We start from the raw sequence: 14,052 nt of genomic DNA, 5'->3' as shown, positions 1-14,052 counted from the left end.
ATGCGTGCAATGTTATTTTGCACCATTAATGACTTTCCTGCTTATGGTAATTTGTCAGGATACAGTGTCAAGGGTCATAAAGCGTATCCTATATGTGAAGAAAACACTGCAGCTCATCAATTGAAACATGGAAGAAAGACAGTGTATCTGCGTCATCGGAGATTTCTAAAACGTAATTATCCATATCGAAGGTTAAAAAAAGCATTCAATGGAGATCAAGAGAGGGACGAAGCACCAAATCCACTTACTGGCCTTCAAGTTCTTGAAAAAGTTAATAAAATACATCACGTATTTGAGAAAACATCGAAGAAGTCATCTGTAACGACCCCTTGGAAAAAGAAATCAATAATTATTTGTGTCACAATTAAATTGAAACGTTTGGAGGAGCATTTTTATAAAAACTTACAAGAAAATTAAAATGAATTAATATACAATTTATCATAAAAAAGCCTACCTATTATAAATTTCTACTACTTTATAACCGTGCCTGCCCACAAACCTTAACGGTCATTTCTTCCTGCTCCTACATCCATAATTTCGTCCTGCGCTTCCATAAATTTTTGGATTTCGAAATATATAATCAAGAGTACATATTTTTATATTTCAGATTCTATATTCTAAAATACAATAAACAAAATATTTCAAATTTTATAATACAGAATTCAGAATACAAATATATTTCAGAATAATCTGCAATACAATTTCTGTATTCCAAATTATACAATTCAAAATACAAATTTTATATTTAATATTATATTTTTTGGAATATAAAAAAATCATCATTTAAATTATATATTCCAGAATACAAAATATATATGTATACTCTAAATCATACATTTCAAAGTACAAAATTTACATTTCCAATTGTACAATTCTAGAGTAGTAAATTCATGGAGATGCAGGAAGAATTACCACCTTGGATTAAATGTTCAACCATTTAAAAGATAAATAAGATATTAACAACAACAATTATCAAGACAATGCTGTTTTAACATCAAATTCATTAATTTATAGCCCAGTACAGCAAGCGGAAAATCAAATGGATTTGAATACACTTGTTCAGCTTTATGTACCAGGGGGCAGTCAATAATTGAAAGCACAGTATTTTTAACGTCTCGTGATTATAATCAGGACCATAAAATTAAAGGCCAAATACAATGACAAAACCACAGTATCCGTGAATGAATATGTTCTTCAAACACAATGGTTACAGTAAAGGCAAAGTAGAGGAACATCCAATTAAGGATCAAAGGCGTATTAATATGGATGTCAAAAAGAAGTACTTCTAAACAGCTCATATTGCTTCTCGCATTAATATTCCAGTAATTCAAGCTATTTAAATGAAGAAGCATCCAATTTAAAACAAAACTTGTGAAATCCTCAAAACAACTAGCTAATTTAATTAAACAATTGCCTGTGATTTGTTGAGGATAACACCCTCGTATTTCACCTGGAACCACTTCATAGCATCATCCTTGGTAACACGATGCTGGATCCCAACACGAGACTTGCAGCGGCGGCGGCGGCCAACACGATAGCCAGGGCGCTCCAGAACAACAAAGAAGTCCATTCCATAAATACCAGTGGAGGGATCATACCTGAAGAAGAGCCAACGTTCACCATTAATGGAACAACTTTTTTAATAGAGCATAGTTAAAGTTACAAATAAATTACAATAGCATTATACCACAAGAAACCAAATTCATGGACATTACAAAGAATGCAATACATGAAAACAACCATGGATTAAAATTCAATTTGTTCTAAGGTTAGAGAGACGATTTGAAAAACAAGAGAAACACATAAATGTAGATTAAACATGCATTATGTTGACAAAATCCGTCTATCTTTAATGCTTGTGGAAATCTATTCTCCCACCACCAGTATAGAACAGTTAGGAACTGGATAGAACCAACTTCTAAATACCAATGGTATAATCCATTTTCCTTTTCACAGCTATGGTTTAATTAATTGTTAAATGAAAATTAAAAAAAAAAACATGCTGCTTTGTATCAGTTAATAACAGCAAAACAAGTACAACAATAAAAAACATTTTACCATAAACTGCAAGAGATTTTAATCTTACTTGATTCCCAAGTCAATATGCTCCTGAATACCAAAGCCAAAGCACCCAGTATCACTGAAGTTTCTTCGCAGAAGTTCATATTCCTTCACTTTCAATCCACTCTCCAGAAGTTGCATTGCCTTGTCACCTCTAACAGTGACATAGCATGCAATCTTTTCATTTCTTCTGATACCAAAAGAACGGACAGTGTATCTAGCTGTCAACAACAAAGAAAAAATAAACGATCAGAGAACAGTCAGTTGTAACCAGAAAAATTGTTGTCTCCTTAAAGGTGGGATAAATATACAAAACCACCCTTCTAAGTTTAAAATATGAAAAGTAATAAGTTTAAAATTTACAATAGTTTACAAAAATTATGATAATCTCTGTTGAATACTTCTCTTCCAAGTGTTTCAATTCAAGCATTTAACCAGATATTGTGTCTTGAAAACAACCAAGGGGTTTCAAGGATCTTCTTCTGGTATTTTAATTTTGGTTCCATGCGGCAGACAGATGGACAAAGAATGAGCCCCTGCTGGTGACTCAATTATAGAACCAAAAATATCCCAGTTAACAGCATTTTGTTTGAGGCCCCAAAAAGGCTTAAAATATCCTTAATATTGTTACTTATTTTCTGAAATTGAAAGACCCTTCACTAAATACAATTCTGAGACTGAAGTATTTCACCAGATATTGTGTCTTGAGAACAACCCAGGGGGTTCAAGGATCTTCTTCTAGCATTTTCATTTTGGCTCCAAGCGGCAGTCAGGTGGCCAGTGAAAGAACCCCTGCTGATGACTCAATAATAGAGCCAAAAATATCCCCATTAACAACAATTATCGCGTGACTTTCCAAACAAATTGTTGTACCACACAGCAAACCAAGGCCACAGTTTTATCATAGTCCTTAATACTGAAATTACAGGCAAATGCAGCTTGCATCCAGGACACGGGACACGGATCAAAACGCCTATCATATCAATACTGCAGCCACAGAAGTGCAATAGACAGCTACTTCCCCGAAAATAAAGTAATTCAATCAAGCAAGTATTGCAGTTAGAAAACCAGAGAGAATAGTTACAGTCACGGCATATACACCACTCTTTCTCTTATTACCATTAGAAGACAGAACTTTTTGAGAAGAGAAAGTATATAAAATGATGTTTGAGTAACCCTAATAATTAGAAGACGAAGAAAAAGAAGAAAAAGAAAACCCACCTTTGGAAAACACTGGGGTTTGGCCACTAAGCTGCTCCAACACCTTTAACAACAACAATAAAAAAAAAGGGTTCAACTCAAAATTAAAATAAAGCAAAAATAAGGATTGAAATGTAAAAAGAATAAAAAAAAAAAAAAACCTTTGCGGCTCTGGTGAGACGATCGCCACTCTCGCCGACGGAGATGTTGAGGACGAGCTTCTGCACCTTGATTTCCCGCATGGGGTTGGATAGTTTCTTCTCCGAAGCCTAATGAAAACAGAAGATGAAACACAAAGGATTGAATTGAGAATAACGCGTGAGAAAAACGAAGCGCGTGGCAGAGATGAAGAGAGAAGAAGAATGAGGAGAAGCATAGACTCACCATTGCGAATGGGAGCTGAAGGGAAGGCAGAGAGTTACAGCGGCAAGATGCAATGGTAGTGGTTTTGGGGACAGAGAACAGGTAAATATGAGAGAGGGAGAAACTAGGGTTTTGGTATGTGTGCGCTATGACTACAATGCCCCTGATTAACGCCCATTATCTTTTTCTTATGTTAAAAAATAATACAGTTTTTTGTGATTACTAATTAATACTTTGATTTTAATTGGTGGATAAAATATTTTATAGTATTGATTTAGTCTAATAATAATAATGAAAATTTTATTTATTTGTAGTCTCCAAAAAGGTGAGTACATTTTTTTCCCAATGAAAAACTCAATTATGTCACGTCTAGTATTAGAAATGCTGTTATGAACGTGGTGTAGAGATTGAAATCAAAATCAGGTTTTACTCATAATTGATTTATCGTGCAAACATTTAGTTTAGTAAAATAAATATCACCATAACTGTTAGAAATATTATATCTTTTATCTTTATCTTTTATCTTTAAGTTAGTTTGTTATTATTTCTTATTTGTATTTTGGGCTTAGCCCATATTTCTTCTATTATAAATAGAGAATCCTATGTGTGTTTAACACAAGGGAGATTAATCCCATATATAATTTTCACTATATTTAACATGGTATCAGAGTAGGTTTTCTGATATCTTCCGGTGGTCTTTGCTGTCTGCCGGCGGTCGGCCGTCATGGCCGCCGACAGCTCCTAAAAATTTCATAAGATTCATTTTCTCTTCTTCTTAAATCTCAGCACCCAGAATCAAAGAGAGAAGTCTCATGGGAACCATTGCCTCTTCTGAACCAGTAGCCGCCTTCTCACCGGCCATCGTCACAGTTTCGATCGATGACCAGTCGCCGCATGCTTCCACATCTTCGGACCTCCTTCTTCTTTCTGCGTTTTTTGGGTTTCGCCTCTGTAGTAGAGGGTTTCGCCTCTGTAGTAGAGGGTTTCGCCTCTGTAGTAGAGGGTTTCGCCTCTGTAGTAGAGGGTTTCGCCTCTGTAGTAGAGGGTTTCGCCTCTGTAGTAGAGGGTTTCGCCTCTGTAGTAGAGGGTTTCGCCTCTGTAGTAGAGGGTTTCGCCTCTGTAGTAGAGGGTTTCGCCTCTGTAGTAGAGGGTTTCGCCTCTGTAGTAGAGGGTTTCGCCTCTGTAGTAGAGGGTTTCGCCTCTGTAGTAGAGGGTTTCACCTCTATATTGCTGTTCTTGCCTTGTTCTTCCTTTCTTATTGTATCTGCCGCACAGATCTGCTGCATTTATTGCCTCCTTCTCCGCTGCTCTCCTTCATCCACTTCTGAAGTTGAAGTGTTTATTGCCTCCTTCTCCGCTGCTCTCCTTCATCCACTTCTGAAGTTGAAGTGTTTATTGCCTCCTTCTCCGCTGCTCTCCTTCATCTACTTTTGAAGTTGAAGTGTTTATTGCCTACTGCTGTTTGTTCATTGAGATGTGATAACTCATCTCTGCTTGCCTCACACTCTTGAAGACAAATCATCTAGTTCAAAATCAAGTTCAATTATTTCAAGCTTGGTTCATACAATTTGTATGCTCTAGCTTGAGGGGGAGTGTTAGAAATATTATATCTTTTATCTTTATCTTTTATCTTTCAGTTTGTTATTATTTCTTATTTGTATTTTGGGCTTAGCCCATATTTCTTCTATTATAAATAGAGAATCCTATGTGTGTTTAACACAAGCGAGATTAATCCCATATATAATTTTCACTATATTTAACAATAACCTTTTCTTAAGGAGAAAAATGAAACAGCAAAAGGAAATAAAACAAAAAGGTAAAATGAAGGATATATTATTTAAATGAATAAAATTAAAAAAAAAAGTGGAAATTTTTATATTTATTTAGATTTGTAGAAAATAAATATGTGAATAAATGTTAGATATTTGTACATAGATAAGAAACATCTTTTTCTTAAAAAAGATCAAATATTTTATTATTTTTCAAATATATATTTTCTTTCCATTTTGAAAAGTTTACAACAAAACTATTTTTTTTATTTTAATTTGAAAAGTTTAGAACATAAAATAGTTTACATGTAATTGTTTAATAAGAATTGAACCTTAAGAGTATTTATTACATGGTTAAAAGTCAAAATTCATGTATGACTTTTACTATTTAAGAGTGTTATATCAATCTAAAAATCTTATGATTTTATTATAATTTGATTGATTTGATTTCTAATACAATATAATTAATGTAACATTAACTTTAATATCAATTGATTGTATATCATTAAGTTAAAATTAGGTTTAATTACTCGGATGACTTTTATTTTAGTTAAAATGTGTGTATATTTTGTTTTCGGTTTTAATTTTATGTCAATTGTATCTCTAATTTTGTTAAGAGTGTGGCGACGTGACAAAAGATAGTGTATCCATATCAAAAAATTTAATTATATAATAGAAATGAGACATTTTATGTGTGAAGTATTTCCTTTTAATAGAGAAGATGTGCAATGTCTCACAATTAAGGTTGTTCATCTTGCTTGTAGAGACAGGAAACCACAAAGTCTCCTCTCCTGGTTGGTTCAAGGGATTGAGTGGAACACCAATTTCCAATTTGTTGGGAGTTGTGGCGTTAAGAGTGACTAAATCAGTTAAGAATTATGGGAAATTGGAGTTGCCCTGATTACAAAATTTGATTTATGATTTTAATTTTCATTTAGAGTACATTGTTTATAAATTATAAGCTTTTTAGATAATTTGTACTTTATTTAATTTTCTTCTATCAGTATTTTATACTTTAATATGTTTTTCATTATTCTTAATTTCATTTATCTATTTTAATTTTATCTGCGGATAAAATCCGCGACGGATAGTTGATATCCGCGGATATTTACTACCCGCAACCCGCGGGTAGCGGATATTTTAATACCCATTCATAAACGGGTCGGGTGCGGGTATTATACTATCCGTACCCGCGGATACCCGCTACCCGCAAAAAATAAAAATAAAAATTTAATTTATATTTTATTAAGTTAAATTTAATTAAAATTAACATTAATTTATATTTTACAAGATTAAATTTAATTAAAATTGAATTTAAATTTATATTTAATTTAATTTATATTATATTTTATATATATTTTGTAATTCTATTTAAATTTTATTTTAATAATTTATTAAAAAATATATTTTTTAATATTTGCGAGTATCCGCGGATATCCACGGGTATCCGCGGGTTTTAAAATACCCGCGGATATTTTTTAAGCGGGTATCCGTGCGGGTAGCGGGTCGGGTAGCGGGTGAATTTTTTTTTGTTAGGTCGGGTTGCGGATAGGCACTATCCGTGCCCGACCCGACCCGTTGCCATCCCTAGTCACGTGGCAATGATAATGTGACGTGACATTAATAATGTCACGTATCATTATCAAGTCAGGTGTCATTGCATTAGTTTCAATTTGGTCCATACTTTTTTATTTTGTCTGATCCATGTATTTTATTTTGTCTAAATTTAGTCCTAATTTTTTTTTAAAATTAAACAATTTTGTCCCTCCCCAAATTCAAACCAAATTTAATTTGTATATAAATCTTTACAAATTTTTATTAAAATTGATATTTTTATTAAATATTTTTAATAAGATTAAGTTTATTTATATTTAGTTAATTATAAAAATGTTAATTATGTTCTTTAAAAAAATAGTGACATTATTTTCGTGAAATTTTTTTCAATTTTTTATTTTAAGAAAATGAAATTTTATGTCATTAATTTGTTCATTGATGTGAAATTTCACTTTTTTTAAAATAAAATTTGGAGAAAATTTTTGTGAAAACCATAATTAAAGGTAGTTTCTTCTTTTATGATCTTCCATATTAATTAGAATTTTCACAAAATTTTCTCCAATTTTTTATTTTAAGAAAATGAAATTTCATCTCATTAATTAACATTTATATAATTAACTAAATATGAATATAAATAAACTTAATATTGTTACAAAGATTAAATAAAAATATCAATTTTAATAAAAGTATTTGTAAAAATTTATATACAAATTAAATTTTATTTGAATATGGAGAAGAACAAAATTGTTTAATTTTAAAAAAATTAAGACTAAATTGACACAAAATAAAAATATAGGGACTAAATTGAGACAAAATAAAGACCAACTTGAAACTAATGCAATGACACGTTGAGAATGTCATGTGACACTATCATTGTCATGCCTTACAATGTCAACTTGACACGTGACAATATTTTTTATTTCTAAAAAAATAATAAATAAATAAAAAAATTTAAAAAAATCACAACGTTAAACCTATAGTCTTTAAGTAATGTGTTAAACCTACATTCTTTAACTATGACTAGAGCTGTCAAATGAGCCCCTTTAATAAGATTTGGCCCTAGCCCATGTGGGTTGGGGCCAAAAAAGCCCACAGGGCCAAAAAAACTCTTTATTAAAAAAGCCCACAGGGATAAAAACCCCTAAAGCCCTATAGGCCAGGGCCAGCCCATGGGTTTTCCTTTTTACAAAATTTAACGTCTAAAAACATAATATCATCATACAAGTAATCACAAATCATATGTATTTTTTATCCAGCTTTCATTTTATCTTTGTTAGTAATAACTTATAACCATAATTGATTCATGTATAATTATATTTTTTACCAATAAAATTAATTTTCTACTTCATAACTGTTTCTATATTAATTAGTTTAATAATAATGCTTTTATACAATTATTCCTTAATTTCCAAATTTTGTTTTGATAATTTTTTCATCTTAATTTTGGTTTGTAAATTTGACGGTTCATAGATATCCACATAAAATAGGTTTAAAAGTTAAAAAATTTAATTTAATATGTAAAATTTTGATGGACTAACGAATTTATTTATAGATGGTAATCTATTTTATCACTAGTTTAAATCAATATCATTCGATTAAGATTTGTGATCAAAATTACATTATTTTTAATTGGTGTAAAACATGTTAAAATTTTGACTTAATAACTTTTTAACTTTTTAAATTTTCCAAATTTAATAAAATTAATATTTATTATTTACAAAGTTATATAATTCTTTTAAAAAAAATTTTATGAAACGTATTATTTAGTCATTTACATCAATTTATATATTTTTATGTCTTTTTCATATATTTTATATTATATTCATTTGTCTTTTTTATTAGTTTCTTATTAAGAGACATTGATGTAATTTATTTATTATTATAATTTTTATAATTTTTATTTATTTTATATGTTAATAATTAAATACAATAATAATTTTAATTTTAGTATTATAAATTATAACATTATATTTATTTAAAAATATTGTATCTATTATTTAATTATTTTTTATTACAATCGGCTCAATTATGATAAATAATTCAATAAAAACGATATTTGTTGGATAAAGATAAGTATGATTTTAAAATATTAATTTAATCTAAAAGGTTAGAAAAAAAATATTATTTTATAACCACTAGGATTACATCTAGATCTTGTATACTAACATATATGATATTTATAAGAATTTTGCCTAACAAGGATTTTCACTAAAAAGTTAGTTCTTTTATTACGTGAAATTAATTTTAAACTTTACAAAGTTTGTGGTTTAATTTTTTAATGTATATATATCTATACAAAACATTCAACAAAAGAATTTTATATGACAAACTATAAAAAATAAAAATTTTACACCGATATTAAAAATTTATCCAATCAGTAGATTTGAATTTAAAATCTATCCATAATTAATATTTCAAATATTTGTATAGATATTAGAATTCGATTATTGAAAAATCGAATTTTCAACTGTTACTTTTATAATTTATTTTTTGAAATATTTTTCATTTTCTTTTAAATAAAAATAATAATAAAAATTTTCTTTTTTAACTTTCCAAAATAATAAAATTATATATTTAAAATATACTTATAATTAAAAAATCATTTTAAATAAGTTTTAATGAAATCAATATTTATACATTTATATTTAATTAAAAAGATATTAAATATCATGTAAATTTTGAAAATTATTGAACTTGTAAAGTAAATAAAAGAAATAACTAAAAAAACATTAAAAGTGAATTAATTTAGTTTGGGGGCTAGCCCCATCCTAACCCTACCCCAGCCCACTTTATGTGGGGCTTTAGGGGTTGGGGCTTTTAAAAAGCCCCCTATTAAGGGGGTTAGAAAATTGGGGCTTGATTTTAGAAGGGGTTAGGGTCAACCCATGGGCTAGGGGCTCAAATGACACCTCTAACTATGACCAAATTTCTTTTGAAAATTATAAGGAGATTTTTGTTTTTATCTTTGCATGAACAATTTCACCGTGATTGGTTCTTTGGGGATGAAAAATAAGGCAAAACTTTTCTTTTTGGGACCCTTATGTATTGAGTTTGCTCAACAGGTCTAAGTTAAAAAAATTCTTCAATTATAAATATTTCGGCTTCAAAATTTTCAGTTATCAAACCCATGATTTTCTTTACACCTTTTGTCAGACCTCGTAAATATGCACCCTGTCTAATCTCATTAAAAACACACCCAAAACCCCTCTAAGCGGACGCCAGGTGTCAACCAACGAAGTTTTGAAAATCAGATAGTGGAAGGCAGGTGTCAGCAGGAGAGCGGACGTCCGTTTGGACGGGGGAAAACAAAAGTGATTTTCTGAAAACTCGTACCCACTCTCTTCTGCATGCACCTTCTCCTTTCCAAACTCTGACTTTCCATTTCTCCTTCTTCTCTCTAGAAACTTCCCTTCTCTCTACCAAAACTCACTCTTTTTCTTCTCCGATCATCATTCAGAGACCGTAGAAGCACTCCCGGCGTCCCAAGCTTCAATTTGAACCGAACAGCTTCGAGTTCTGAAACTGGTAAGCTCCTTACCCTCAGCCGTTCGTTCCTTTGTTACATGCAAACCAAGTTCTGGTTGCATGCAGGGGTATAGTCTAAGTTATTCTTGGATTTTTATGTTGTTCGGTTTAGTTTGGAAAAGTGTTGATCGTTGAGGGTAGAAAGTTGTAGTCGGACGAACCAAGAACCTACATTTAGGACTTTCAATCACGTATCCAGGTAAGGGAAGCTTATTTGATTTAATTTGTATGTTGTGTTTTGTATGAACGTTCGTTATTTGACTCCATGAGTATAATGTATGATGTTTGATGTGATTGAATTGCATGAACGTTCGTTGATTTATGAGTGGGAATGAAATATATGAATTTACATGATATGGATTGTATGAAATGTGGAAGTTGATGTTGGTATGAACGAATGAAACTATGAGGTTGTATGATGAGAAATGAACTGGAATGTCAATGGTTTTGAATAAGAACTTTCCCCATGATAATTGTACGTTCGTTGCTGAACGGTCATTGACCGTTCGGTTTTTCTAATGAACATAGTTGAAATAGGATTCTTTCATTTGGATAGAACCCTAGTTGAGGACGAGCGTCCTCGTGTTAAAATACTATGCTTGAGCGTTCGGCCAAGCACAGTTGTATCTGGGTAACCTTGATAAACTCCCTTCTTATATATATACGTGTAATGGTAGATTTCGCCGTTCGTAAACACTACTTCGACAGTCTCTTAGTATATTTATCAAAGTCTGTTATTTTAAGGTTATTAGTGCTCGGTCTTATACCAAGCGCTCGTACTGAGTAGTGCTCGGTCTTATCCCTAGCGCTCGTACGGATAAGTGCTCGGTCTTACACCTAGCGCTCGCTCTAAGTGGTGCTCGGTCTTATACTGAGAGCTCGTACTCATTCTTTGTAAAATTAGTCTTAATGAAATAGCGTACGTCCAACTTCAGAAGAACTTTCTTTTACCACGTTCGGTCATTGACTGGCAGTGGATTTCAGTATGAGAACTATTCTAAATATGCTTCGTTAACGTCTTGAGATGTCTACATTCGATGTATTCGGCCTAGAGCCTTCACACTTAAATTATTCTCGGAGTATTGGGTTGAATTCACGAGAGTCAGTTCATTCAACTGATTCACATGGTAAATAACGTTCGTCCAATGAAACAGGACATTACTCGGTTATTCCCAAACGTAATCGTAACTCTATCGGTCGTATTCTGATGCGAACGGGCGTCTTCTTGGTCCCGTCCACAGTGTTCGTCCTCGTTCGTAGTGGGGACAGAACGTTCGGTATTTGGTGGTTTTCATATTGATGATAAAAATGAATGTGGAATAGTGAATGATAAATGATGAAGAGTATATGAGATGAAAGAGACGTTGTGACTTTTGAACGAGCGTTCCGGGGAGGAACGACTCTTGGATGACTATTGAGATTTGTAAAGTATGACTGTGGTTATGCTAGTGCTGGCAGTTCATCCTGATGTTTCGTGAGTACTCGTCCTCACGTAGAGGAGGGTAGGTCATGTGTGGAAACGGCAGGAGGTCCCGTCCTTAGGGGTACTTTGGATGAATAGGATTAACCTCGGGTGGCAGCTGTTGAGTGTATCCCAGTTACTACACCACCCGGGTGCACGAACGCCTGTAGCTACACAGATTTCATACAGTCCGGACGGTCAGTCTAGTGATAGGCTTGGTATGATACGTACGTTGAAATGTTTCTTGTATGATTGAATTGTTTAACTTATATGCTGATGCATGAATTAAATTATATAAGCTTACCCTGTGTTTTCTTTGTGTTGTCTTGTCCTTGTACGTCCGTCTTGTCATTGCAATGATCATCCGTGTGGATGTGAGCAGATGGAGATGCACTGCTGGAAGAGGCGTTAGAAGAGGAGAACTTAGTCGAAGTGGAAGTAAAGGCTGAGCCGTAAGACGTTCGGTTATTAGATATTAGTTTAGTATGAGGTGATCGTTCGATCACCTCCTCTCTTTCGTTTTACTCTCTGACCGATCGGTATTTTGGCTTTTGTAAGCCGTTCGGTCACGTTTTCCCTAATCTTGTACAGTTTACTTTTGGAACTTCTTGTAAGGTCGTTCGGCCATAGTTGTTCTCTCTGTAAGCGTTAAAACTGACCTATGTTATTATTAATTGTAATTATTCTATTATATGGTTAAATGCTATATTTTTGGGATGTTACACCTTTTGAATAGAAATAATAATTTAAAGGCACAATTGTATGATGATAATTTTCTATAATTTTAACATTTTACTTATTTTTTCAAATAAAGATCATAAATTAAATTTATTAAGTTCAAATATCCACACGTTTGTAATTCAGATGCTGCCGTTTTTTGAATTTTTTTCCAAAGAATTCCATGCAAAAAAAAAGATCTTTGAGTTTTACTTTATTTATTTAAAAGATAAATTATACAGTTAGTTCCTGACATGTCAAATATCTATATTTCTCATTCCTTTATTTTTGTACTAATATTTTTAACTATTTAAATAATATTACGATTTTATTTAAATAGTATTACGATTTTCTTGCAAATGAAAAAAAAGGATTAATATAATAATAAAAACAAATCCTAAAAGTATTGGTAAAATTTAGTATTTCACCATTTGCAGTACCATCAATTCAAGATCTTCATTTTTTTTATCTTCAATTAAAATAATTTAATCATAATGTAACATTAGGTAAGGATGTAGTTAAATTATTTAAGGGTATAAGTGATTTAAACAAAATGAAGTATGCATACTTTGTTATTTAAGTTAAAATGTTTATAAAATATAACTACTTAAGTTTTATTTTAAAAAAATATTATTTTTCTAAATAACTTTTATTTTCTTTTATTTTAGGATTTCTGAAATATTTATTTAACTTTTTATATATTTGAGTCAATTTGATGATTATATTAGAGAGTTTAACACTTTTGTGCGATTAAAAGTTTTTTTAGTTAAATTTTTTTTTCTTTCTCTTCTTTTCTTGAGTTGGTCGTATTGGAGATGTATGTAATGAGTTAAGGCTTTGCATGCCATGTTTATGGAGTAAACACTACAAAAATTTTGCTTATTATTGGCTATCCCTATTTGATGGTAACTACACAAATCCATCAATAATAACATGTTTTTGATGGACAAAAATTTGTCGTTAATTAGTTAATTTATAAATTTTATTGACAGATTAAAGGTCATCAATATTACTAACAAAAATATCCTTTAGAACAACATATACTTATCCATCGATAATTATCAACGGATAATTAATCCATTGGTAAGATAAGAATGTAGTTTACCAACAGATGTATTCGTCAGTAGTTGTTATACAAAATTCAAAGTCAGTTTGGTATGACTCTTTATCACACAAAATAGACATGTGGAAGCATTCTAACCCGCACACAAACATACCTATCAATTATAAAGACAAAATACCAAATATCCAATAATGAATACCTAACCTTATATCACATAAAATGTAAACATATCACCATAATAAACATAATCAATAATAAACATAATGTACAATAATATATGTAAACATAATCCAAACTGAGTCAAACAATACCAAACTCACTCAAACATAATTCTCAGG

General features: G+C 31.3%; 1 protein-coding gene across 1 annotated transcript; it reads right to left on the bottom strand.

Moving 5' to 3' along the window:
• Positions 1-1,118: 1,118 nt before the first annotated feature.
• LOC148192356 (large ribosomal subunit protein uL5) lies at positions 1,119-3,791 on the bottom strand. Its single transcript, XM_088099099.1, has 5 exons — positions 3,646-3,791; positions 3,423-3,530; positions 3,283-3,325; positions 2,087-2,282; positions 1,119-1,598 (listed from the first exon to the last, which is right to left on the bottom strand). Exons 1-5 carry the CDS (start codon positions 3,646-3,648, stop codon positions 1,403-1,405), a joined length of 546 nt encoding a protein of 181 aa, XP_087955225.1. The 5' UTR covers positions 3,649-3,791; the 3' UTR covers positions 1,119-1,402.
• Between the last annotated feature and the right edge of the window lie 10,261 nt (positions 3,792-14,052).

Source organism: Vigna umbellata, chromosome 9 (genome assembly GCF_029865625.1).
Source record: "Vigna umbellata cultivar VRB3 chromosome 9, Vumbellata_1.0, whole genome shotgun sequence".
Classification (NCBI taxonomy): domain Eukaryota; kingdom Viridiplantae; phylum Streptophyta; class Magnoliopsida; order Fabales; family Fabaceae; genus Vigna; species Vigna umbellata.
Note: the sequence above shows the minus strand (reverse complement) of the source record. Positions and strands in the feature narration are given on the sequence as shown.